At 42.8% G+C, this 22,083-nt stretch overlaps 1 protein-coding gene and 1 long non-coding RNA gene across 3 annotated transcripts in view; one reads left to right on the top strand and one right to left on the bottom strand.

The window, feature by feature from the left end:
* SLC9A7 (solute carrier family 9, subfamily A (NHE7, cation proton antiporter 7), member 7) overlaps positions 1 to 19,307 on the top strand; it is a 59,348-nt gene extending 40,041 nt beyond the window's left edge. The window contains exons 14-16 of the mRNA XM_006753321.2: positions 7,775 to 7,857; positions 10,668 to 10,773; positions 13,935 to 19,307. Coding sequence (XP_006753384.1) covers positions 7,775 to 7,857; positions 10,668 to 10,773; positions 13,935 to 14,186 — 441 coding nt within the window. The 3' untranslated portion in view covers positions 14,187 to 19,307. The remainder of the gene's footprint in view (positions 1 to 7,774; positions 7,858 to 10,667; positions 10,774 to 13,934) is intronic.
* Positions 19,308 to 20,126: 819 nt separating this feature from the next.
* The window catches only part of LOC107182608, an 8,492-nt gene continuing 6,535 nt past the window's right edge, over positions 20,127 to 22,083 (bottom strand). For both annotated transcript variants that reach the window (XR_001513337.1, XR_001513335.1), the window contains one exon: positions 20,127 to 20,561. This is a non-coding gene — a long non-coding RNA (uncharacterized LOC107182608). The remainder of the gene's footprint in view (positions 20,562 to 22,083) is intronic.

Here is a 22,083-nt window from a genome sequence, read left to right as displayed (position 1 = left end):
AATCTGTTTCCAAAATGTTATTATTTGCCCTTGGAAGTCAAGAACAATTGATCAGCATTGAATATGCAGTGCTAAGCATAGTGCCTGGTACCTGGGAGCTTGAGAGGGATTTGATGGGCAGATGCAGGCATGAAGCACAGTGTAGTAGGAAGCTTTACTGACCACATGCACATGTTGTCTGTGAAGTCATGTCGAGTGTTGCTTTTTCTTCCAGCCAGCATTGAATTAAACACATCATTGCACTTCATCCCAAATCCCGTCTGCATATTTCAGATTCCATCAGATCTTCTAACTTAGTGGTCGGCAAACTGCGGCTTTCAAGCCACATGCGGCTCTCTGGCCCCTTGAGTGTGGCTCTTCCACAAAATACTACGTGCGGGCGCTCACATACAGTGCGATCGAAACTTCGTGGCCCATGCACAGAAGTCCGTTTTCGGCCTGGGCGAGTCTATTTTTAAGAAGTACTGTTGATATTTGGCTCTGTTGACTAATGAGTTTGCTGACCACTGAGATAGATGAAACAAGTACACAGGAGAGTTGGAAGGGATCGACCTCAGTGAACGTACCTCAATCAGATTGAGGACGTTTTTAGCAAAGGCCAGCTTAGGAGTACCCTAATTAAGTTAATAACAATGTACCTACCTATATAGTTTAAGTTTAAAAAATTTGGCTCTCAAAAGAAATTTCAATCGTTGTACTGTTGATATTTGGCTCTGTTGACTAATGAGTTTGCCGACCACTGTTCTAACTGACTCCATCTACCAAATTCCATGTGACAGGTGTTGCAAAATGTGGCGCTGTGAGGGAGTACAGAGGATGCTTTTTCTGATTCTTTTCTCTTTGAGGGTGGTCACAGCCTGATAAGGCATCCTTGGTGTTTATGTCACTTAATGAACACAAAGCCATGCCCTCTGAAAGTTCTGGGCATGTTGGGAAGAGCTTTCAATGAGCTACATTGGAGATTTGGTACACACTCCAATGGTGCTCCAGAAGACCTTTGCGGTTATATTAGAATTGGCCCTTGTGGCAGTTGGGAACATGTGGTTTCAATGAGAAGTTCTTTTTGAAAAGTTGCTGTTTGACTCGAGTTTTGATGAAAGGCTTTAGTAAACAGGGTTCAAGAACTGTGCACTTGGAAACAAATTTAGAGCAGAACAGTTTAGGAGATCTTGAAACTCACGCTGAGAAAACCTGGGCAAAAAGTGTGCTGGATGTCTTCATTTCACTTATGGCTCTGGTAGGATATGGCCGCCCTATTCCAAAGTATTCTCCACAGACATACGACCAGTCAAGATTAATTTTACCAGAAAAGCCGGCCAATTCCAGCTGGATAGCCAGGGTTTCAGTGGTTCTGAACCTTGGCTGCACGCTAGAATCACCTGGGAATCTTTTTAAAATCCTGATTTCTGGGCCTCATCCTCCGGAAATTCTGTTTCTTTGTGATGGGTTGGGGCCACAACATGAGTCCCAAAGAAACAGAATTTCTGGAGGAGGAGGCCCAGAAATCAGGATTTTAAAAAGATTCCCAGGTGATTCTAGTGTGCAGCCAAGGTTGAGAACCACTGGTTTAGAGAGATTTCATTTTGACAGTTCAGACCAGTCAAACACCTCCCAGCCCTCTTGCTGTTTACTATTGCTCTTGCCTTTGGACCCAAGCATCTGTAAAAGGAAATATGGGGAATGGTTTGGTTGGTTTCATGCAGCTGAACTTATTATACTGCACGTGGAGACAGTGGGCTTGTAACCAGACTTAGTAACAAACTTGCTGTCACCTTTCCATGGAAATGTTTGAGAAAGCAGTAGGTCCTAAGTGCTAAGGCAGTGGTTCTCAACCTTCTGGCCCTTTAAATACAGTTCCTCATGTTGTGACCCAACCATAAAATTATTTTCATTGCTACTTCATAACTGTCATGTTGCTACTGTTATGAATCGTCATGTAAATATCTGATATGCAGGATGGTCTTAGGCGACCCCCGTGAAAGGGTTGTTCGGCCGCAAAGGGGTCGCGACCCACAGGTTGAGAACCGCTGTGCTAAGGGATCTGGCGGCGCATTTAGACCATGCAGTGACACCTAAGATAGTGCCCCCTGCCCCAGAAGGGCAAGCCTTCCTGGGTGGGTAAACTCCGTGACTCAGTGTTCCTGACAGCTCCCTGGAGGGCCCTTTGGACCAACTGTCAAAGGGCACAGCCACTTTCCCTGCCCTCCCAGTGAAGGCCAGTTGGCCCAGCCCTCGCTAGAAGCTGTGTCACAGCTTCCCTGTAACTTTCCTTCTTCCAAGTCTCTCACACAGTCATGCAGAGGGCCCCCAAGTCAGTTCCGTTGGCATTTTAAGATTGCTGTCAAGACCCGACAAAAAAAGATGAACTTCAAGTTTGGTTCCCCGGGACACTTTCTTAAGAATGACTCATGCCCTTATGCAGAAACAGCCTGTTTCTCTAAATCCTCCTGGCTTGACCTTCTTGGTACAGTGAGCCACTAACATCAGTGCTGGGAGTACTCAGTGGTAATGTAAAACAGTAAAACAGGGAAGTAAATGGGCGTCTGATTTTTGGGTGAAACCCTGGGTTCTTGCAGTTTCCCCTGAAATGGATCCAGATCACACACTCAGGGTTGTCATGAAACTGCAATCAGAGGTGGAGAAAGTCCAGATGTTTGTTCTCTATTAGAACAGAAAGGGCAATCAGTTCTCTTTACCTCATTTTCTAAATGATCTTTCTAAAAACAAACAGAAAAGTGATATGTGATGGGAAAGCGTTTTTTTATATAGCGCACGATTTTCCTCACTAGTCTAGAAGCCCAGGGTTATAAACAGTCATGGCTACAGGGCTACAGAATATTAGCGCGTGTGGGTGAAGGAAGAGAGCTGTTAGCTAGAACTTTTTTGGCGTTGGGTGAGGGAAGCATAAGAATATGGTGGGCAGACTTGAGTTTCATGTCCCTGGCAAGTTTGACTCATTCAAACAAAACAAAACAAAAAACTCAGTTGCTTTGTTTCTTGGAGGTCTTGGTGACTTTGCAACAAAAACAAAAACAAGTGCAGCTGGAGGCAAACTGCCCAGGCTTGGAGGTGGCCTCACACCCCATTCAAGTGGGGACTTTGCCTGCCAGAGCCAGCTGAGATTTCTGTTGGCCGGACATGCAGGCACATCATTCACTTCCTTCCCCGTGTTTATAGAAGAGCACTCATTGATGACGCTTAGCTAGGAGCCCGAATCTGAATTTATCCTTGCTTTATCATCTCAGCAGGACAAGGTCCCAAGCCGGATATGAGTGGAATGCGGAGGAAAGGAAATGCTGTGTTAGCAGAGCATTGTCTCTGTGTGAGTGTGGTGTATGCACACAAGTGTAAAAACTGCAGAAAATCAGTGGTTCATAGTTGCCTTGGCATAGAACTTTCTGGGCAAGTTGGATTTCTTTGGTTCTGGGTTCTCCTTCAGATTTTCTTCCAAGCTGAAATCTGATACGCAGTCACTTAAATCTTTAACTTCAAACAGTGCTGAAGTACCTTTCCTCAAATGCTTATTTTCCCTCCCACCACACTTTTCTTTTTATTCTTCTTTTTAAGATGTTTAGAGAGGGAAGGAAGAGGGGGAGAGAGAGAAACATCGATTGATTAGCTGCCTCCTGCACAATTCCTACCTGAGATGGAGTCCACAACCCCTCAACCTGGGTACCCTGATCGGGAATCAAATGGGCAAACTTTAGGTGCACGGGACAACACCCAACCAAGACTGGTTAGGACGTTTTTTGTTCGTCTGATTGCCTCCTGCTCTTCTCTTCTTTTTCTTCTTAAAGTTCAAAATTAACATTCAGTTATTCATTCATTTGACAAATATTTATTGAGCATCTGTTACATTCCAGACATTCTTTCAGGCTCTGGGAATACATCAGTAAACAAGACAGATGAATCTTTGTCCTTAAGGTTTTGGTGACAATGTGATGAAGGATAAGGGTGGAGAGTGGCAGAGGTGAGCTCCCGGAGGCCCTCATCTGCTTTTCCTCTAGAGCAGCGATTCTCAACCTGTGAGTCGCGACCCCTTTGGGGGTCAAACAACCCTTTCACAGGGGTCGCCTAAGACCATCAGAAAACACATATACAATTACATATTGTTTTTGTGATGAATCACTATGCTTTAATGATGTTCAATTTGTAACAATGAAAATACATCCTGCATATCAGATATTTACATGACGATTCATAACAGTAGCAACATTACAGTGATGAAGTAGCAACAAAAATAATGTTATGGTTGGGGGTCACCACATGAGGAACTGTATTAAAGGGTCGCAGCATCAGGAAGGTTGAGAACCACTGCTCTAGAGACTGTAGACCTCTCCTTCTGCTGCCCCGGCTGTCCCCGTGGACCAGCACCCTGGACATGACTACAGCTTATTAGAAATGCAGAGTCTCTGGCCCCACTTCAACCCACGGAATCTGAATCTTCATTTTAACAGGGCTCCTAGGAGGGTTGTGCGCACTTTACAATTTGGGAAGCCCTGGGGCAGGCACTGTGGAGCTCCATTCCCTGTTTTTAAACTCTTTTATTGAGAAATCTTGGCCCCATCATCCCAGGGACAACGAAAAAGACCCAAATCTGGTTGCATAATTTATTTACACATTTGCTCTGCATTCGGTTTATATTCCTGTTGTAACAAATTACCATAAACTTTGCAGCTTAAAACAACACAATCTTACAGTCCTGTAGATCAGATGTCCGGTGGGCCCCGCTGGTTTCCCTGTTGCAGGTCTCAAAGCCAAAATCCAGATACCAGCAGGGTTGGGCTTTGGGGGAGAAGCCACTTCCAGGCTCATTCAGGTTGTTGGTAGAATTTAGCTTCATGACATTGTAGGACAGAGGCCCCATTTCCTCGCTTGCCATTGGCCCGGGGATCAAGCTCAGCTCCTAGAAGCACCCACATTTCGTGGCTTTTGGTCCCCTCCATCTTCAAAGGCAGCAACAGTGAGAAGAGTCTCTGTCACGCTTTGAATCTGTTCTGCCTCTTCTTCCACTGCATCTCTCTGACTCTTTTTAAAAAAATATTTTATTGATATTTTTACAGAGAGGAAGGGAGAGGGCTAGAGAGTTAGAAACAATGAGAGAGAAACATTGATCAGCTGCCTCCTGCACACCCCCCACAGAGTGTTCCAGCTTCTAGAAGCAGCCTGAGCTAAAGATACGGGGTGTGAAGCCCCGTGATGGGAATGCAGGTTTTGAGGAGGGGTGTGGTGACAGAGCAAGTTCCTGTTTTTTTCTGTGGGTAACGCTTGAGTGGAAATTCAAGACTCTGCAAGTGCCGCTGGGAAGGAGGCCTTGCCCATTGGAGGATAAGCCTGTGCCCACACTGACCCCTGCTCAGTTCTTGCTGCTCAGATCCAACAGGAAGGACTCCAGTGACTGGTCTGTGATAAATCATGTTGTGAAGCAGTTCTTTGTCTTCTGGGTCAACTTACACAACTAGTCCTGATTTCCCCAAAGCCACTCTGTGTGGATTTATCTAAGCTCTTCCTCTACCTAATCATGCTTTTGGCACCATCTCTTGGAATAAATTGTTTAACACCCCTGTTACCATGTTGCCCTTTTAGATTTGCCCTGAATTTGCTCCACGTGACCCTTCAGGGCTGTCTCTCAGTTTCTTACATTTCTGAGATCACCTGATCTTATTGGTGGACTGCAGGCATATTTCTTTGTACCCTGAGAAGCTCTTTCAGTTTGCTTTAAAAAAGAAGCGTTTTCCTTGCTTTAGTCATTTTAATGGTCCCTATTGGGGCTTATATAAGTCTCCTTAGCTTCCTTGATATGAGATGGCAAGAACTTAAGTGTTCCAAGTGACGACAGTGCATTGTGGTTTTGCAGAGGAAAGGATGACAGAGTAGGGGTTTGTCATTTTTATTGTTGTCTTAGAGGAGGAGCAGATGAAACTGGCTTTAGGGAACTTGTCTTGTGCCTGATAGTTTAGAGCAGGGGTGGGGAACCTTTTTTCTGCCAAGAGTCATCTGGATATTTATAACATCATTTGAGGGCCATACAAAATTATCAACTTAAAAATTAGCTGCTATATTTGGTCCAACATTTCATTAACTCACCCCTAATGCCTTGGCAGGGCCAGACCAAATAATTTCATAGGTCTTCTATGGCTCATGGTCCAGACGTTCCCCACCCCTGGGTTAGAGTATCTTTCCTGATGATTTTATCATCTTGTTCATTTTTCTTCAATAAGATGCTACAGGCACTTAGAACTGAGAACTTAGAACCTGTCGTTTTATGAAGACGGTTTATTTTTTTCCATAAATATATTTGCTTCCCAGAACGTTCATCTACCACTTTTCCACTCAGTTGTGTGGCATTTTGAACTTTCTCTAGAGTTGTCATTGAGCTAGCGATTAATTACCTGAATGAATGATTGTTATTCAAGTGGAGATATTTCTGTACCCTCTTTCTTCCACACAAGTTATAAAAATGTGAAATAAAGTTAGTCTCTGTAATTTCTCATTCTATTTCCTCATCCACGGTAGGGCCCATTTAACTAAGTTGTTTTCATACAGGGTGAGGCAAAAGCAGGTTTACAGTTATTCGTATGTAAAATAATAGAATAATTAATAAATAATAATACAAGAATAAACTGTGTTTCACATAGGAACAACTGTAAACCTACTTTTGCCCTACCCTGTATTTGTAATTAAAAATTCCTCAAATACCACAGGGATTTCATTTTTAAAAATAATCTTTGCCGTTGGAAACTTTAGGAATTTAAGTAGTGCATGCTAATGTCCCTCCATCCTCCATCTACTTGCCTATGTGCTTAGCTTCTCAGAGGTCTCCAAGTAGTCCTATAACCTGTATTTCTATTGCAGGTGGAGTTTACACCCACTGTGATTTAGAGCTACTTGTAATTGTGGCTCAACTTTTATTTGTTTATTGTCTCTCAGTTTCCTCTCCATATAACATTCAAGGGGGTGATGTTAAAATGGCTGTGCTTCCCCAAGCAATCTGTACTCTCAGAGCTTGTCATCCAGCAACGTAGTACCCACCACTGTCCTCAAAGTGATGTAGCTAGTCCACTTTTAGTAGTAATTGTGCACAGATTTTTTAAACCAGAATTGAATGTTTGATTTTGCTAGTTATTTTGAAAATTAAATGATGGAGATGTTTTGAATTAAAAAGGCATGAAAGGAGTAGTAAAGGAACTTACTACTTGAAGGTAGATAAAAGAACAGAGATGCTAGTTTTGGCTCTATTTCCCCTGCCCACTACGCCCACCTTCCTAAAGCTGTTAGGACAACAGGTTACTGCACCACCTGGAACACAGTGCACGTGCCTGGGTCAGGACCACCAAGAGCTAGTTTGTCAGGAAACTCAACCAAGCACAGTTTTCCCAGACCAGCTTTGGGGGACCTGGAAAGTTGGTTTTACAGAAATTTTCTTTAATATTCTCTATAAATGAATTTTGGCCTGTTAGGATCTAGACTACTTTAGGGTGACTACTAGTAATCTTCTGAAAGACAATTCTGGGAAAATTACAATAATACCAAAAGATCTACTCACAGACATAAGCAAGTTGTTTCATTTGGGCGATTGATTTGCCTGCCTTTGGAATTATTCAGTTTAAAAAATTTACTTCCCAATATAACTTTGGTGAAGTTTGATGCTTTGGTGATACAGGATGTTTGATTCTGAGCTCAAAATAATTAAAAATTATGGTTAAAATAAAGCTTTTCCCCCTATTTCAATCCACTTATACAACTAAGCATCTGTCTTATTGTTTTTTCCTAGGATGGTCCAGATTCTGCCGGAGGAAACCGGACAAAGCAGGAGAGTGCATGGCTGTTCAGGCTGTGGTACAGCTTTGACCACAAGTATCCTTTGAAGTAGTTTCCCTCAAACAGTGCTGATGAAATCGTCCTGTTGAGTTGCCAGTAAATGACTTCTGATAAGTAAGGAAGGATGTGTACAGTGTAATCAGTTCTCGCTTGGGACTCATGCAGTGATCATTCAACCACAGGTAGTCCTGGTGAGCATCTCTTTGGGTAAGAGATTTAGCCGGCCCATGGCCTGGTAGACTCATGTGGTTCTGCAGAGCTTTGTATACAAGGGGAGTGTGGCTTTGTAGGTGAATTGGTGTGGTCAGGAAGTGAAGTGGAGCATATTATTCACTGGGCTTAGTATTTGGTAATTAAATATGATAAAAATAACTTCGCTACTCGTGACTTACATTTTCACTTTTTTATTTTTTAAATTTATCTTTATTGTTGAAAGTATTACCCATGTCCCCTTTTTTTTGTTATTTTCCCCCATTGACCCCCTCCTCCTTGCACCCACCCCCCCTGCAAGCTTTTGCCACACTATTGTCTGTGTCTATGGGTTATGCATGTATGCATGTAAGTTTCCCAGTTAATCTCTCCCTCCCACCCCCACCCCCACTTTTCCTCTTAGATTCATCAGTCTGTTCATGGTTCTGTGACTCTGGATCTATTTTGTTCATCACTTTATTTTGTTTATTAGATTCCACATATGAGTGAGATCGTGTGATACATTTTCACTTTTAAATAGACTCTTTTGATGAACAAGGTCTTCGTCCAATTCACTGATTTTTTTTTTCTGTTCTGGTCAGCACTCTGTGTCCCGTTTTAGAAATCTCTGTCTATCTCAAAGTCTTGAAGCTAATTTCCTGTGTTATCTTTTAGAAGCTTTATATTTTTTCTTCTGTGCACCTTTTTTTTTTTTCAGTGACAGATATGGGAACTGAAAAAATATAGAGATAGTTTGAAGTGCTCTAGATGAGGTTTTCATTCTTCTGAGATAATTTAATTTACATTGGGTCTAGGTTAGGGGCATTAGTAATTCCAGATCACTTTAGTGCAATCAGAAATAAAAGTGATTTGAAACTGGGCTGCAGTTCCTGTGAAGGTTAGTCTGTTTTCTGTCTACCCTTTGTTCTAGGGCAGTGGTTGGCAAATTGTGGCTCAGCAAACCACGGCTCGGCAAAACTTTGGCCCCTTGAGTGTGGCTCTTCTACAAAATACCGACTTCTGCGCATGGACCAGGAAGTTTCAATCGCACTGTACATGCACGCCCGCACGTGGTATTTTGTGGAAGAGCCACACTCAAAGGGCCAAAGAGCCGCATGTGGCTTGCGAGCTGAGGTTTGCCGACCACGGTTCTAGGGTTCCAACCTAGAGCCTAGGGTGTTTACGGAGTCTTCCTCAGAAGGCCCTGGACACCAGTTTTTGTCAGATTCACTATTTTTTCAGTCTGCCAGATGCTCTGCTCAGCTGCTGAGGTGCTTTAGGGAAAACGTGGCTCACCAAGTGCCAGGCTCCCCACTTGGGTGTCCTCCTCCAGATTCTGTCTCTCTTCACTGCCCTGGTAGCTTTCTGATGCCATTAAGCAGAAGATTTTGTTGTGTTTTATCTTGACCTAGCTTTCCTAGTCATTCTTAGTGGAAAGGATGGTTTAAATTATTGTTTACTATTGTCTGCTATTAACTGAAATAGAACCCCCAGAGGTTTCTTAAAGCCATATGAACTTCGTCTACATTGTAATTCAGAAGGCATGTTACTCACTGGGCTTAGAAAGGATGTAGAGAAAACTGGAGGGAGTTCACAGGAGAGTGACAAAATACTAAAGTGATAAGAAATTGATTCTTGTCAGCACTTAGTACTCCACTTTCAACAATGGATAGATTATCCATATGGAAAATCAGTAAGGAAACATTGGAGTTGAACTACATTTTAGATCAAATGAAACTAACAGACATGCATGGAACATTCCATCTAACAGCAACAAAATGTATTCTTCTCAAGTGCACATGGAACATTCTCCAGGATAGATCTGTGTGTAAGATCACAAAACAAGTCCTAGAAAATTTAAGAAGATTGAAATTAAAGCAAGTATCTTTTCCAACCATAATGGTATGAAAGTAGAAATCAATAACAGCAGGAAAACTGGAAACTTTACAGATATGTGTACATTAAACAGCACACTCCTGAATGAACAACCAGTGGGCACACATTAAACAATACACTCCCCAATAACCGATGGGCCAATGAAGAAATCTCAAGGGAAATAAAAAATATATCTTGAGATAAGTGAAAACGGAAACACAACATAACAAAATTTATGTGATTTAGCAAAAGCAGTTTTAAGAAGAGATAAAAAGTTTATAGTGTTAAATACCTACATTAAAAAAAGAAAGATCTTGCCCAGCCAGTGTGGCTCAGTGGGTGAGTGTCCACCTATGAGCCAGGAGGTTATGCCCGGGTTGTAGGCTGGATCTCCAGTGTGGGGTGTACAGGACGCAGCCGATCAGTGATTCTCTCTCATCATTGATGTTTCTATCTCTCTCTCCCTCTCCCTTCTCTGAAATCCATAGAAGTATATTTTGAAAAAAAAAAATCTTGCCCTGACCAGTGTGGAGGGTCTTGCCTTCAGTTTGTAAAACAAACAAACAAACTAACAAACAAACAAAAACACAATATCTGTGAGGTGCAATAAAGAGAAACACAATAAAACCAGGTATGGCTACATTTTCTGTATCGTACTGGTAAAATGGGGGAAAGAGACATTTTCTAGGTCGAATGTCAGATGATTTACTTGTTGGGATTTCTAAACACATTTTGTTGGGGGTTTCTTTGCAGACATTGTTTCCTTAATTCTCTTTTTAAAGTTACTTGAAGCCCATCCTCACACACAGTGGCCCCCCATTAACCACCACGCTCCCAGCCTGGTGTGGCTTGCTCGCTCGATGTCTGACCAGTCCCCAGGTGTATGACGTAAGTACAGCATGTCAGGGCGGCATGTCTATGCAGCCTCCAAATTCACAGAAATTGCTTCTCCAGTAAGATGATTGATTACAAATGACCAGCTTCCTATGCTTAATACATTGTGCACAGCAACAGAGAGACCTTTTACTAGGGTTACGGGGTTCCCAAACATCAGCAGCTATGACGTAGCAGAAAGATTCCTCTCTGTCCCTCTGAGGCTCCAAACTTTAAAAGAATGAACTATGTGCCAAGGAATCTCCCCCTGAAATCTGGGTGCTAAGAGCCCTGGGAGAGGTATTTTGACAGAAATGAATAAAAACAATATTTAGCACATGCATTAATGGGAGAAATGGAACATACTAAAACAGGGAACGTGATGTCATTTGTTGTTAATAAAACTATCACCAGGCCCTAACCGGTTTGGCTCAATGGATAGAGCGTCGGCCTGCGGACTGAAAGGTCCCAGGTTCGATTCCGGTCAAGGGCATGTACCTTGGTTGCAGGCACACCCCCAGTTGGGGGTGTGAAGAAGGCAGCTGATCGATGTTTCTCTCTCATCGATGTTTCTCTCTACCCTCTCCCTTCCTCTCTGTAAAAAAATCAATAAAAAAAATATATATTTTTTAAAAAAAAACTATCACTGGGCAGACAGAGTTTCAGGACTTTCTAAATAGTGATGGAGAGGAGGAGCGAGTTTTAGAATTCCTCTCTGCCCGACTAGAGGACTCTTATTTGATTATACATTTGCATCCTGCCTGATTCCAGTGAAGATTTGAGGCAGCAAGCAAGAGGAGTTGCGTGCTTGCCTGTTAAGCTGCAGCATTGGTTAAATGGAGTCACATTGTGGAGTTTGGAGAAGTCGACATTGAGAAACAATGCAGAAAGCATGGGTAAGGGCACAGAGATGGGCTGGGACTAGAGAAGTGAGGTAGGCAGAACCCAGGAGTCCTCCCTAGGCCAGTGCACTTAACAGGCATTCCTCTAGCACCTACTGAGTTAAGCACTTTAAGGAAGGGCGCCGGCAAGAGGAGAAGAAGGTCACTGCCCTTTGGTGATTCACCCAGATGGGGAGTCCAGGCATGGACACAGGAGAATCTGCCTGTGGCCTTGGGCAGCATGACTGAGCGGGGACCATGGACTATCAGGGCAGGTTCAGGTCCTGCAACAAGGACACCCTGTGTGTAGAGGACAGGATGTAGGACTTCAGATGTGCTTTGAAGGGTAGATAGGAAATAGGAGAGAAAGAGCAGTTTCCAAACTGTGTTTGCTATTCAAGAAGGAAGTCCAGACCTAGCCGGTTTGGCTCAGTGGCTATAGGGTCAGCCTGCAGATAGAAGGGTCCCAGGTTCGATTCCGGTCAAGGGCACATGCCTGGGTTATAGGCTCAATCCCCAGCCCTGGTCAGGGTATGTGTGGGAGTCAACCAATTGATGTGTCTCTCTCTCACATCGATTTCTCTCTCCCCCTCTCCCTTTCACTCTCTCTAAACAATCAATGGAGAAATATCCTCAGGTGAGGATAACAAAACAAAACAATAAAGGAAGTCCACAGTTTTTGACAGCCATTGAAATAGGGGAGTGGGGGAGCACCCCACCCTTGTTTTGCTTGTTGAACCCGTTGGAGAATGAAAGGTTGTGTCGGACCTCACGCTGCTTCCTGACACTCTCTCCCTGCCATCTTTTAGTTTCAAATGGCTGCCACTTGGCTGATGCCTGCCTTGCACAGCCTAGTCTTTTTTGCTACAACTGCTGCTTATTATGAGATGTTGTCACAGTCCTCTTCCCAATGGGGTCACTTTTCATATCGTTTAGGTGGGCAGAACCAGTCTGGAGGTAGCATAAATCCAAACCTTCCTACCAGCTGGAAAACCTTGGGCAAATTTCATAGGTTCTCTTAGCTCAGATCTTCTGCTCTGTGACATGTGCTTGCACCCTTCGCAGAAGAGGGGTAAGGACCAAATGAGAGCTTATGTGACATTCCTGGCAGGCATATAATAGACCAGTGATGGCGAACCTTTTGAGCTCGGCGTGTCAGCATTTTGAACGCATGTCATAGGTTCGCCATCACTGTAATAGACCGAGCATGTCAAACTTAAAGGCTAACCCGGGCCAAATAAACAAGGTGTAAGTGTATGTGGGCCACAAAAAAACAAAAGCTTCAATTTTCATAGAAATGTGGGTTTATTTCTATAGAGACTTGCTGAATACAAAGGGCTGAAATAAATGAGCCATCATTAACATAACATAATAGAACATTATAATAAAAATTAGTATTTTTTCTTGAACATTCTTACCAGACACTGAATAGCTGCACAAATTAATAAGCATAACACAGATAAACCTATTTTTCTTGTTCTCCGAAAGCAAAATATTTCCTGTTGTGCACACGGTGCGCCTGCGTGTAAGGCGTGTAAGGGAAATGAATGCAAGACAATTATAGTAGTCATTAGCGAATGTTGTAGTTCATTATTAATAATTATGTATAACAAGATATTGTAAAAATTAAGTTACGAATTTTTTACTAAAACACTTCTTACGTACCATTATATTGGCTGGGCTACAAAAATATTCATTATGGGCTGCGAGTTTGACGTGCTTGGACGCTCAAGAAAATATACCTTCCCTCTGTATCACTTGCTTCATCTATATGAGGACTTCCCATCAGGGATTTTGTGTGGCGACAGGAAGGAAATCCTAATAATGGTTTGTCCTCTTCCCTACATGCTGACGAGGGTAAAGAGTAGTTCAGATGTAAACTAGGTGTGTGTAGGATGGTTTGTGTAGGGCAGGAGGCCCACCCAGAAGACCTTCCCAGAGGAGAGAGGACCTGAAACCTATTTGCAGGTCTTCCCAGTGACCTTAGCCCTTCCTTTCTTTGTGGGTTGGGAAGCTGAAAATCCAGGTTGGTTTCCTTTTCTTCCGTTTTGTCACAAACTGTCAGGCATTTAAAATCACAGCTGCTTTTTGCTATTCCAAGTCCTAATTCAGGCAACAGTGCTATACATTGAACAGCACGCTACAGTTTACATCCAGTTCTCATGCTGGAGGCTCAGTGCAGGCAAGTCTCATTATCCCCAGTTTCAGATGAGGAGTTGAGATTGGGGTTGGCTGGAGCTCTGGGAGATTCCAGTCTTCGATTTGTTGTTAATTGTTATTTGTTGCACTTTTCAGAACCAAGAGCCACTGAGAGAGGAAGACTCTGATTTCATCCTGACTGAGGGTGACCTCACCTTGACCTACGGGGACAGCACAGTGACTGCCAATGGCTCCTCAGGCTCCCACACGGCCTCCATGAGCCTGGAGGGCAGTCGGAAAACCAAGAGCAGTTCTGAGGAGGCGCTGGAACGAGACCTGGGAATGGGAGACCAGAAGGTTTCAAGCCGGGGCACCCGCCTAGTGTTCCCCCTGGAGGATAATGCATGACTTTCCCCCCAAACCCTGAAGCGATGGGGTAGACCCACCGGTGGTGTGGGGCTGGCTGCATGCTCCAGTGTTGATTGAGGTGGTACAGTGACTGAATGGAACTAACGCTTCTATTGTATTGAGGTCTGAAGATATCTTAACATTTAAAATTTAACCCAAGATACAGATGGTGGGGCTCAAGACAAATGCAGATCTATTCCCACTTTTTCACTTAGTAGTGCACTGTTCAGAGTTAAACAAACAAAAACAATCGCATGCTTTACTGGTCTCTAATTCATTCACCTGTGGTACCTGAACAAGGTGTGGTGGGTGCCGGGGACCCCTCTCAGGAGAGGCTTCGTATCCATACACAGCAGTGCGAGTCTAGCTGGATGTAGGAATATCAAGTGAAGGGAGAACAGGCTAGAAGAAAGATCGTGAAGGAAGGCCAGTGAGATTGGACCTCCAAGGATGAGGGGAAGCTGGTGTTAAATGGGACAGAAAGCATGAAAAAGCAATTTGAGTGGAGGCTCCAGCAACAAGAGATGATGACAGCAGCCTCATCTCTGGATTCCTGACTTCTTTTGCTGCCTGTATTTTCTCTAGACTGAAGATTGGAAAATATATCCATCAACATTTCAACATGGGGGAAAGAATTGTAATTCCTTCTCTGGAAATCTCCACAAAGAAGAAGTTACTGGAATGTTTCAAACCAAAGGCAAAATAGTGTTAAAGTGCTGTGTTTTTTTTTGTTGTTGTTGTTGTTTTCATTAATGGGAAGGCAGGAGAAACTGTTTAGAAACTGATGATTACATCACTGTAAACATCAGTCAATTCTTGATGGCTGCCATATGAGCTGACTGCCGGAAAATGGTTAACAGGACTGACATATCTACTGTGGGTTTAGAAAGAACACCAAAATTTGTGGAGTGCTTTGATCTGGTGACGAGAAGGCAGTAACAACCCTCAGAGGCAATATGCTAGTATTCAGAGGGAAGAAATCTCACTGTGAAAAAAAATGACTGCAAAGAAAACACAAGATTGTATTCTAAAAACTTAGTAGAATTCCAAACTTTTAGCTAAGAAATGAACGAGATTTCAGTGGTCACCTGAAGAAACAGAGGCGAGGCAGTGGAATGTTAAGCTTTATTTATACAGTGGAAGGTTCCTGTCCACTCTCAGATTAAGAATCGAGGTGTCTTGGCACTGAGTGCCATGTAGAGAAAGGTCATTTTCATGGTATCTGGGGAGGTCTGCACCAGCTTCATGTGTGAGTGTGGTCTGAGATTTAGATTTCTACTTTGGGTTCTTTTGTGGGTGAGCTGTTCTACCTGCCCACACCTGTAGTAAGTGAAATATGGAGGAGAGCTCTTGGAAGCCAAGTTTGAGATTCTTCCTGTGGTCTATGCTTCAGTGCTATTATTTTCAAAAACCCAATTTCTAAAAAATGCTTTCATTTAATGTGGCCATTTCCCTTATAAGATAGTGGCTCAATCTTGTGCACCCATCATGAAATCAGCCATTTAACCTGCTTAACTCGCATTTTTAATGGTTAATTTTTAAGTAAGACATTGTTTTGCCCTCTTTTTCAGTTGATAATTTGTGCAAACCAAGAAAAATTTATTAGTTTGAGCCATATGAAATTGCTGGTATTCAACCACTTTTTTTTAAAGAAACAAAAATGATAATTTCATATGGTTCAGTATAAGAGAATTGGATGATTTTTATTCCCCTTTCCCTTCTATCTACACTAAAGGACATTTTGATTTGATAGTCATCCATGGGCTTTGTAAGTTTGGGGAAAAAGCTAAACATACTTACCTCATGCTTCCACTATGCTGAAAAGTAAAAAGTCGGGTGCCGAGAAACTAACCCAACGCTAACTATTTGCTGCCAGTCTGGCATAAACCAGATAGAAACTGCTGAGTAATGGTACATCCAAGTAAGCAAAATTCTTCTGAGAGGATAATCCCAAGTCATTTTATAAGCATATGTGTTCTGGGTAGGGTGGGGGGGAGGTTATAGTTCCACAAAGTCAGATGTTCTAAGGCAGAGGTTCTCCACCCTGGCTGCACATTAGGATGAGCTGGCCCATTTATTGAGAATATCAACATAAAGGCCCACCCTCAGAGACCCAGATTCAGTAGGTTTACAGTGCGGCCAGGCTTCTGTGCTATGTTTGGATCCTCAGGGATTCTAATCTGCAGCTCGGGTGGAGAGCCTTTAGTCTAGAACTTGCAGTGGGCCCAACCTGAAACCTTAAAGGATGACCTAGCAAATTCAGGTGTTTTTTTTTTTAAATTGTTGGTCATGTGGAACAAACTGAGTGTTGATCAATAATACAGACCAGGTAGCTGTGAGTGAATTTCATGCTAATAATGTTTGTAGAAGTCAAACACATACTCTATAAATACAACTAAAAAAAAAAGGTCACATTAGAAAACCTTAGAGCCTGAAAGAGGGAGAAGGATGACTTGAATGTATATATTGGAGGGATTAAAACCTGTCATTTTTGCTCCGATTTGTGGGGAAAAGGGGTTTTGTCTTAACTGAGCTGCTGACTAATCAAATGTGAAGGTTTCTAACAAGCTGTCTTTTCCATTTAACCTGGGATTAAATTAATAGTCCCCTTTGCAGTCAAGTGAACTTTCTTTCTCTTCACACATCACTCGTCTCCATGCCAGAATCCACACTGGACTCCTTAAAATAAGGGCCAGAGCACAGGCCCCTTATTACGTGGAAGGTTGTGATCACTTCACTGTCATGTGGTGGTGGTGTTGGGAGCTGGTACTTAAGGAGATGCAAACTTTTGTGGATAGCACTGGCAGAGGGAAGATATAAACTCCTGACATTCTTTTTAATATTCTTTTCCTAGAGAGGAAATTTAGGGTTTAAATAAGTCTGCATTTCTTCCTAAGAAGCAAGTATAGGAAAGGCATATGTAATTAAATGGACACTGACCATCAATGATACTTATTGGGCTGACCAGACAGATAAGCATTGATGCCTTGCAGCCAAAAACCACACTGCGACATCAAATGTTTCATCAACCAAACAGCAAGAGCTCTTTAGGCTGTGATCCCTAGACCTGAAAACGTCCTCTGTGGTTTGGTTGAAAAAAACAAATTTTAGAAAACACCAAAAATGTTATCTTCACTATCCATGAACATTTCAGACTAGAGCAACGAAGTGACCGTTCCTTCCAAAATAGAGGTCTGTTGCACGGTCTTCCTTCACCCCTCATCATATCCCTCCCTTTTTCTGTCCATAGTAGAAGTTAATGTAATCATGTTGGATATTTGATGTGAACAGTGACTCTTAAATGTAGAAATACCACTGATGTCCTTAGAGATCGGTGCCAGGGCAATTGAGCCATTCATCAGAGGGGAATCATCTGCTTGGAAACCTACCTTGGTACCCATTGTGACTTCTAAGGGGTGTATCAGAAAACTAATTTTACCATCTCTTGTCAAATGTATTCTGGAATGAGGGTTGCTGTTACAATGAATGACTTCTTATTCCACTTCAGGAATAGGGAACTTGACAAGTTTCATGCCTGCCTTTGATGTTGATTCTGCAGATGAGTTACTACTGTAGGAGCTAATCTGTCAGAAACTTTAGACTGGTGTCATTGAGTTCTGATCTCTTCTGTCGTTTTCTAAGTGGGGATCTGGCTGGCCAGTGTCATTTGCTATGTCCTCACACAGCAAGTTGAAGAATCCAGTGGGCAAGAGTTAGAATTTAGAAACAACCCATCTGAATGCTGCTTTCACCACTTTGATACCTGAAAAGACCTTCCCCCTTTCTAAAACCTAATAATAATATACAGACAAATACCATAGAAACCAATGTGAGGATCTGACTAGGAAAAGCAAGTAGGATTTTTGACAGTCCTTTCAAAACAAGATTTAGAAGTAAACCATATTTTCCAGTTTGAATTTTCATAAGTAGAGTTTTAAAAAAAATTAAACACATCTTGTCTTGTCACCCAGTGCTTAGGAGAAATTGTAAAGAGCAAAACCAAAGTTTTTGATGTAAATTTTATTTTTGTAAGCAGGGTATACGATAACCATGGTCCACATGGAACACATAGGCACCGGTTTTCTGCTACTTGAGCCTTGGAGAAGATGAGAAGGAAGGTCTTCCTGTTCTGCTGCCTTTTGAAAAGGTCTGAAATAGACATGAGAGCACTTGGGAGAGGCCATCCTTTTCTTCTGCTGGCCACCTTTTAAAAAGGGTTAACGGGATGTCATCATCACCTCAATTCTTGGCCAATGGAGAATGATTTGTGCCGGTGTGTGCTGGAGGAGCTCAGAAGAAAAAGGACATGGAAATAGCTTGAATAACTCTACATCTCTGTCAAAAGCACTTAAAAACAGTTAAGATCCAGTGTTACTGGGTGACCATCCAACTGCATGGACATTTGGGGGTTGACTTTTGTTATTATTCTAGCTGTGGGCTTTGGAGAAGCAGAAGAATGGTTTTCGGTTGTGTGGGTATTATGTCACTCTATGGATTTGGAATGTATCACTGCACTCATTCAAAGTATGATTTCATAGTAGTGTCACCTACTCCTAGGTTTTCTTTTTTACATAAAATACATCTGGTCTTCTTACTTAGAAGTTTTTGTTCATTAAATTTATTCAATGCGAAGGCCACCAATATTCATTTAATAGCTACAAAGCAATTTTTTAAATAGAATAGGATAAATTTAACATGGACGATGTGACCTTCTGGAGAACTTTTTATAGAAAGCTTAAATACTGTAGTTGGGGAGAATTTTGTCTTCTATTTCCATTCAACTGTGGCAAACTGTTGGTTTTATAAAATTAACATTATGTAACAGTACGTTATATAAACATGTTATACAAAATAATATTAAAATATGTTTAACTGTGAAAAAGTGAAGACTTGGAGTTATCAGCAACCTTTATGTGCAATAAAGAAAACTGAAGTTAGACCCCAAAGTGCGGTCTTTCCGTAGCATCCTACTTAATGTTTGCCTTTGTGTATATGTTTAGATTGATATTGTAAAGCTAATCACATGTTTTCCTGCTTTTGCTGATATTTAACACATTTTTCTCAAAGCTCTTTCTGGATTTTTTTTTTTTTACAAAACTCAAAATAAAAAGATTAACTCGCTGAACTGATCTTGTTTTGGTTTTTAAAAGTATTGTCTGTTAGTAGAAGTGTAGTATGATCGTATTCTTCACTGAGAGGTTCTTTTCTAGGTGGAAGCGATTCCTCTCCAGCTTCATTTACTAGTAGACCAGGAGTTGACAAAATGACAGCGGGCACCTGGATCCGGACTGGCCCACTGCCTATTTTGTAAATAAAGTTTTGTTGGCATACACTATGCTCATTCATTTGCATATTGTCTGTGACTGCTTTCATGCAGAACTGAGAAGTTATGACAGAAGTGAGCAACTATTTGCTTATAAAGCAGGAACCCTTTACTGTCTGGCTCTTCACAGAAAATGTTTTTGCCAACCCGATTTAGATGCTTGAAAAACTTTAGTTTTAAAATAGGGTCTAAAAACCATGGCAACATGTGCCTTAGAATTAAAAGAACCACTTCAAACTCATCTCTGCCTGTGACTTTTCCTGGCCTGAAACTCTCTTTAGTAGGCTTTGAATGTTGGATAATTGATAAGAATCTTGAACCCAACATGCAGTTTATTTATAGTCTTCATATTCCTTTGTTTGTAGACTAGCTTTCCCCAGAATCAAACTGCATCATAAAATCTGAAGCTTCCTAGCAAAACAAAACAAAAATCCTATCATTAGCATGACTCAGTCATTTAATGGTATGATTACAAAACACCAAATGGAACAATTTAAAAGCAAAAAATTGTTTCAGTTCATTTCTCTCCCACCCTACAGAGAGAAATTACTTTTTAAAAATCAGTTCAGGGGTGATGGCAAGGGGAGCTGTTTGAAGAAGGGTTGGATGAGTCAGGCTTAAAACAATATCATCTAGACCTTTTATTTAATAGTGCGTAATTTAATCAAGATACACAGGACCGCGCTGGGCCCTTATTCACATTAATGTTTTGTCCAGACACCTGATAGGAAATGGTACCAATCGCATCTCTTCTTTGTTGTGAGGACGCCTTGTTGAAATGGCTCCAGCCGAGGCAGGTTCGGGCTGGGAACTAAAGCTCTTCCTATTTTATTGCCATGATTAACCACATTGCACTTCCTTACTGGAAATTTTGTTTCAATCAATGTGTCCGTCATTATTTAATATGCTCATGATATTCCTGCTCTCCAGAATTGCACAGCGGTTGGTACCAAATCAAGTCCCAGTCTCTGACAGCGTGATAGGTTGCCTCCACAGCATGGCTTCTCCAGTGCTGGGGCAACATGCTGAGTGCCCCGTTCATGATGCCTGACCTGGAAGGAAAGAAACAAAGGATGTTTGAACTTCAGAACACCAAAATTCACAAACAGCCTGTTGGATCCTGATGATATAAGGCCTCTTAAATATTAAACCTTTAATCTTCCTTATCTAAGCTGCATTATTCAATGCTAGAAATCCATACCGAACCAGTATCTATCATTTCTGCTTTGTAAAGACAGTCCAAGAATAAGTGTGACCCAAGAGGGGTTAGATGAGAATAAAGACAGGAAAAAGATGGGGGTACCTCTGTCAGAGTGACTGTGCTTTCTGCAGCTGCTCCTGTGGGGTGCCTTTCAGGAAAATAGAGCTTTCTGAGACCTACTAGGTAGAGTGGGGGAAAGAGGTGGGATTGAAGCTATACCTGTAGCCCCCCAAGTAGACTAAAAACACTATCATCAAATTTCCTACCATTTTCAATATTTTTCTTGTGGTTAAAATATAAACCTATCCATTAATTCTTTTTTTAATCTTTATTGTTGAGAATATTACAGATGTCCCTCTCCCCGCACCAGCCCCCATTGTCTCCCTCCACTCAGTTCCCACCCCACCCCAGGCCTTCACCACCCCATTGTCTGTGTCCATAGGTAATGCATATCTACACTAATAAAAGAAATATGCAAATTGACAGTATCTTCACAACACCCACCAGCCAATCAGGAGTGAGTATGCAAATTAACCCAACAAAGATGGTGGGTTAATTTGCATATGCAGGCGCCGAGAGGCCAGGGGTGGGACACTGGCGCCAGGGCGACGATGCCAGTATCCCAAGCCCAGGCCACGGGGGAAGGGAGGGATGCAGACACAACACAGGGCTGCTAGGCTGGGGGCATGCTCCCAGCTCAGCGGACACGTGAGGCTGCTGGGCTGGAGGTGTGCCCCTGTGGTGGCTTCCTTTGCGCGGCGGTGTCAACTAAGCCCCCATGCCTGGAAGACAGAGAGCGGACAGCAGGGTGTGGCGGCTCCATTCACTTGGCAGTGGTGGCAAAACCCCCAGGCCCGGCAGAAAGAGACAGAGAGCGGACAGCAGGGCGTGGCGGTTTCCTTGGTGTGGAGGCACCAGTGAAGCCCCAGGTCGGGCTGACAGAGAGCTGACAGCAGTGTGTGGCTGCTTCCTTAGTGCGGCAGCAGTGATGAAGCCCTCATGCCCAGCAGACAGACAGCAGACAGCAGGGTGTGGCGGCTTCCTTCGCATGATGGTGGTGAAGCCCCCAGGCCCAGCAGACAGAGAGCTGACAGCAGGGCATGGGGGCTTCATCGCCAAGGTGGCGGCAAAGGCCCCAGGCCCCGCAGACAGACGACAGCGGGGTGAAGCAGCCAGGCCTCACAGAGAACAGAGAACCATGGGGAGTGGGCCTAAGGTATCAGTAGGACATCCCCTGATGGCTCATGGATTGGAGAGGGTGCAGGTTGGGCTGAAGGATTCCCCTACCCCCTTGTATGAATTTCGTGCACCGGGCCTCTAGTCTATAATAATAAAAGTGTAATATGCTAATTAGATCGGATGTCCTTCTGGGC

The sequence above is a fragment of the Myotis davidii genome, unplaced genomic scaffold (assembly GCF_000327345.1).
Source record: "Myotis davidii unplaced genomic scaffold, ASM32734v1 scaffold411, whole genome shotgun sequence".
Taxonomy (NCBI): domain Eukaryota; kingdom Metazoa; phylum Chordata; class Mammalia; order Chiroptera; family Vespertilionidae; genus Myotis; species Myotis davidii.
This window is presented reverse-complemented; position numbering and strand designations above follow the sequence as displayed.